Raw genomic sequence first — 5,553 nt, forward strand, 5'->3', positions numbered from 1 at the left:
CCACCTGCAGGACATTTCTTGTGGCCTGATATGTAATAAAGAGCTGCCGTGTGAAATGCACCACTGCAGGCGGATTTGCCACAGAGGTGACTGCTTGGCAGAGGGCAGGTGTGAACAGCCATGCATGCTGCCTCGTCCAGACTGTGGCCACCCATGCTCTGCTCCCTGTCATAAAGGCAGCAGCTGCCCACGCACCACCTGCACATCCAAGGTACGAAACTCTGCCACTGGCCAACAGCTGGAATTCCAGTGGCTGAAAAACAAGTTGTGCAGATGGTCTTTGTTATACTGAGGCTTGGACTCATGGAAAGTTGAGGAATCAAAAGTTTCTCCTCAGTGTAACAATTTATTATCCTGACAAATATTTTAGTGAATACATTCAGTTCTGTGAATGTGTCACATAGCTGTGCATTTCCTCTGTTCCTCTTGGATACATGGAGACTACTAACAGTTGATGACATCTTCTTTTATAATGTGTAACTGTCATATGTGGTTTATTTGGACTGGCATGTCAATGGTAGCCCTGCAAAGACAAAAACCTAACTGAGACCTTTCATACTTGCTGCAATTTCTCATATGAGCAGTGTCAAACTGTCACAAAGGATGTACCGGTAGGTATTTGTCATTTTTGGAGTTTAATTCTTCACACTCTTCACAGGTAGCACTACAGTGCGATTGTGGGCGAAGAAAGGAAACTGTGGTCTGCGCAGAGGCAGCCAGTTCATATCAAAGGTCAGTTAAGCTGTTTGTTTAAGTTTTGCACATGGACTGATTGAAATGTTCTTAAATCTCTGCACTGCAGGTACGCAACCATCGCCATGGCCAGTAAGCTCTCTGACATGCAGCTTGGTGACTCCATGGACATTGGCCCGCTTCTCACCAAGAAGGAGCTGAAACAGACGAGGTAGAGCAATGGAGGACAAGCACAGCCTAACACAGCCCTTCATGCTCAATTCTGATCGATTTTCTGTCAGATCTGATCTTTTTATGTTGATGTTTCTAAGCGACACGTATCCAGCTCCAATTTGAACACAGCTGAGCACCTAGTCCATCACACATCCACAGATTTAAGTTTACAGATTTATGTGTACAGGAATAACGACAACATTTGTGCGACGGTCAAAAACTGCTTGGTTACGAAATGTTCCTTCCAGTTTGGCATGATCGGAAGCTTCTGTAACTGTCCAACAAATGTGAAATGTCCTCATTTCTTCACTGACCCCCGTCACTGTTGTTGCTCTCCTTTATGTTATTTTTTACTGGTCTGCAAGGGGTCGACGCTGACTGAAGACAGGCGATATGCACAGTGGAGTGAGACGTTGGGAAAACCCTCATGAATTTTTATCTCATCATCAACAGAGGTCAGATGGTCAGATATCGGATATGAATCAGATCTAGGACCCACATATGCAAGTAGCCCAGATCTGATTTGAGAAAATCAGATTTGGTTTGTTCACATCCATGAAAAGATCAGATCTGAGTCAACTCAAGGGAAAATAATCACATCCGAGTTATTTCAGTAGGTAAATTGAGCATTGCTTTAAAGTCACATTGGTTGAAATCAAAATGTAAAATCTTGTGTTAAAGAGATTTTAATGCCTGACTATTTCAAGATTCATACACAAGATGATCCATGAAACAGCTCATTAGTGGTGATCCTTTGCAGTAAAGAGGTGTTGTGAAGCCTGCATTGATGCAAGTATTTTTTTTAGCAATAATGAAACATTATTTATATAATGCTCGTCTGCATAGAAATGGGTTTTCTGTCCAACATGACTGAAAAACGTTTGTTTCTAAATTAATATTTAAATAATTGATCAGAGACTCAGCCACTCAGGATGATCGGTTTGTAAGAGGTATTACTTTAGCACCTCAAACTATATCATGATGCAAATGCTGACCTATGTTTCTCAGGCTTGAATGTGACCAAGAATGTGCTACTTTGGAGAGAAACAGGCGCTTGGCTGAGGCTTTAAAGATAGATCCGTCTTCTGACCCCTTCAATGTTCGCTCCGCCTCTGCATACAGCGACAGCCTCAAAGATGACGCCAGGTCTATATTTGACACCTATATCTGACTATTATTAGCTCTTAAGTTATTACACCAAGCCGTGTTTTTCACAATTGTTTCTCACAGCCAATAAATGCAGAATAACCATGTTACTAAAACCTCATCGCTCAGCTCTGTTTCCTTGCTTTTCAGGAAAGACCTGAAGTTTGTCACAGAGGTTGAAGAGGTCATCAAGAATCTTGTTGAGCTTGTTAATAAGGTAAAATGAATAAGTGGGTGTTCAGCCCGAGTGTGGTAAGATGCAACTCCCTGCTGTGTTTTTACACAAGGGGCTGCCTGGAGAGTGAAGAGAGTGTGTATGATACAGCCATGTTGTGACAAGTCGCCGTGAGTGGCTTCATTCACATTTCCATTGTATTTTGGTTAGCCATGCTGCTAACATAGCCTACTCGACTTTGGCACAAATTTCTCTTCGTGAGCGTCCATGTTCTGACCATCCCCCTTAGGTGATTGGTCAACACAGCGCCTTTGCTGGATGATGTCACCATCTGGTTCAGAAAAGGTTGAACCAGATCCAACTTTTTCTCTGCACCGGGCTATATCATTTTGCCAGACCTGTTGGCTGTGATGAACACAATCCTCCATTGAAATGAATGGACAACGATGTGTTTTTTGTTTTGTTTTTTCACACCACTGAAACTCAGTCTGAGCGTGGCCTAAGTGTGTCTTTGTGCCGTATGGTGGTCCAAACAGTTTGGATGACGCTCTCTCTGGTGGCTGTGTCGGGAGCCCACTGCTCTTGTGAAACAGTGACTGAGAAAAAAACGGATTAAGCTTGCACTCTAGTTAATGTTACATCAGTAGTACCTGCTTGATTTCATTGTCCCCAAGTTTCCTGGCTCTGGCTCATTTCACATACAGCACTATTAAACACTTAGATTCACCATCAAATTATGAATTCATTTATTTCAATACTTTCTAGAGGCTTAACATGTTTTTCTACTCCCGTTAATCATCTTGTGATCTCTGAGGTTTTTTGGAAACAGCTGGATTAGAGAAGACATTTTAGTTATAGTTCAGCTTTAGAAAGATGAATATTGGTGTCATGGCCTTTACATCTGCACATTTTTCAACATTTCTGTGTGTTTTCTAGGTTTAAGTCTGGCAAGTTAGCTCAGCAGTAAAGCTGATTCATGTGAGACTAATGACAAACGTGTCATCATTAACATCTGCAGGGAAAACAGCCGAAGAGAAGTCACTGTTTCCCACCTATGAATAGAGAACACCGGAAGATCATCCATGAGCTGGCCGAAGTCTACGGCGTGGAGAGCGTGAGCTACGACAGCGAGCCCAAACGCAACGTGGTCATTACAGCCCACAAGTAGGACTGTTCCCAAATGTAAACACAGAGAAGTAAAATGTAACTGTAGATTTAAGGATGTGCCTGTGTAATCTTGTTCATTCTAGGGGGAAGTCGCTCTGTCCAAACTCAACCCTGACGTCACTGATAGAGAAAGAAACGGCTGTTAGAGCACCTCCTCCTATCGCTCATATCAAACAACACAGCAGCAAGTAAGTCGTCTGTGCTTATGGAGTCTGTCCTGTAAATGAAGGTCCCAATGTTCTCAGCCATCACACTGAACTCCTCACTCATTTTAAGTACTTCAACAAAAGGATGAGTTAAAACTGGTTTTTCTTGTCTCTAGTTTTCACATCTTCCTGTGTTTGTGACTCATGTTCACTGTGATTCTCCTCCTAGGGCTGCTAGTGGAAGCACCTGGTCGAAGATGGTTAAAGAAGAGCCTTTAATAGATTATTTTGATGTTCAGGACTAATGTGAGGCCAAAGAAAATCTCATTTGATTAATGCTATCAAGGTCCAAAGAATTCCCCTGGCTTCATAATCAGATGAAATTGTATAAGATGTGACTGCCTGCAGGGAACAGTCACAGGATGAAATCTGAGTCAAGTCTTCCTTTTGATTGTGGATATTAAAGTCAATCAAGAGTTTATTGGATCAATCTGAAAAGCGCCTGAGTGTTTTCTTTACCACTTCTGTCTGTAGCTGTTCAGCTTTTGAAGCCAACTTAATAAAAAAATGAGTTATTCAACATATTAAATATTATGAATTTAATGCGTCAGCTTCAAAATCGAATCCCTTCTCATAAAAATGTCTCAGCTTTTAGTGGATGAAGGTCCAGCAATATACAAAGCAGTTTTTCTGCCATGGGATATATTTTGTTCCTTCTGCTGGTATTGAGCCAAGGCTTCAGTAGTAAACATCTGCTCACTGAGTTTGTGGGTGGGAAAGCGTTGGCGGTGCTGCGGAGCAAAAGCTTTGTTTATGACCCAGATGTGGCACGTCCTGAGTCGTCCTCCGCCGAAGTGTGAAGTCACTTTCAGCACTTGTGGACCCGATGTGGATTCAGGTGTTGGTGAAGCTGTTCTCTTCTGGCTGATGGAGTGTTTCATTTCCCACCCCTGCAGCCTGAGTGGTTAAATGCTGACTCATTTGAGTTGTTAATATGCTGACATAACATAAATCAGGACCATCCTGCGCTGACACTTGCAGATTTGCATCTTTTATTCAATATTAGCAAAAGTGCTCATAATTAACAAAAACTCCATCATATTTGTTTTTCATGCTGTCAGTACAATATTTCTGTAGCATTGCCAAGCAAGCTAATTTCATTGTGACTGTCAAAAATCCTAAATTTTATGTTTCTCTAAAGTGTGTTCCTATATAGAGCTGGTGTTAATTGATTAGTCCATCTACAAACAAAACCTGATTATTTCATAAGCAGTCAATCATACAGTAATATTTCAAGCCAAAATATCTACTTTGTTGTTCCTGCTGGTCAAATTTGGAGATTTTACACTTTGTCACATTTAATATAAAGCCAGTGTTTGGATTTTGGGATGACCGATGAACAGAAATGGCTATCAAAATAGATTTCATTGGGTTTAGGGTCATTTTACAGATCTTTTTATACAATTATCTGACATAGAAAGGGGAAGAAAACAAGGAAATAATTGTCAGACTGATCCATGATGACAAGTTGTTAGTAGCAGATATACAGCTAAACCAAAATATCAAGCTAAATAAAGTATATTTAAAGCAAATTACTGAACATGTGTAGCCGGTCTCATCTCTACGCGGCCATCAAGTTAAATCTCTGCGTTGTGTCTTTAGTGACGAATCGTAGACAGGGGTTTGCCATCCACAGGAGAGTTTATTCTCTGTGTGAAACACAACTAAATCAGTACATCCATCTGTCGGGTCTCTCTATTCACATCTAAAGGGCAGAAAAAGGCAACAACAAATTCCACTGAGACCTTCGACGTGCTTCAACCTAGCTGAAACATTGCAACTATGGCTAGTTAGCACTTTAATAAAGTTGTGTACTTCACACACGAAAGAACAATTTTCACACCGTTAGCAACTATGCAACAGAAAACAGTGGCTTATAACTCTGTGCCATAACAGTCTGAACGGTAAAGTGCATTTTTTATGGAAATAAAACACTTAAAATTACAGGAGCAG

At 41.1% G+C, this 5,553-nt stretch overlaps 1 protein-coding gene across 2 annotated transcripts in view; it reads left to right on the forward strand.

Annotated features, from left to right (window-relative positions):
• Positions 1 to 4,097, forward strand: part of nfx1 (nuclear transcription factor, X-box binding 1) — an 11,253-nt gene extending 7,156 nt beyond the window's left edge. Inside the window, exons 15-22 of one of the 2 annotated variants that reach the window (XM_020619789.1) lie at positions 1 to 211; positions 659 to 732; positions 803 to 904; positions 1,915 to 2,052; positions 2,203 to 2,269; positions 3,246 to 3,391; positions 3,478 to 3,582; positions 3,770 to 4,097. The exon at positions 1 to 211 is cut by the window's left edge and continues 178 nt beyond it. In XM_020619789.1, the coding sequence (XP_020475445.1) occupies positions 1 to 211; positions 659 to 732; positions 803 to 904; positions 1,915 to 2,052; positions 2,203 to 2,269; positions 3,246 to 3,391; positions 3,478 to 3,582; positions 3,770 to 3,845 (919 nt within the window). In that variant the 3' untranslated portion in view covers positions 3,846 to 4,097. Of the gene's footprint in view, positions 212 to 658; positions 733 to 802; positions 905 to 1,914; positions 2,053 to 2,202; positions 2,270 to 3,245; positions 3,392 to 3,477; positions 3,587 to 3,769 lie in introns of those variants that run through there. The other variant, XM_020619790.1, reaches the window with a different exon arrangement.
• The last annotated feature ends 1,456 nt before the right edge of the window (positions 4,098 to 5,553 follow it).

This window comes from Monopterus albus, unplaced genomic scaffold (assembly GCF_001952655.1).
Source record: "Monopterus albus unplaced genomic scaffold, M_albus_1.0 scaffold226.1, whole genome shotgun sequence".
NCBI lineage: Eukaryota > Metazoa > Chordata > Actinopteri > Synbranchiformes > Synbranchidae > Monopterus > Monopterus albus.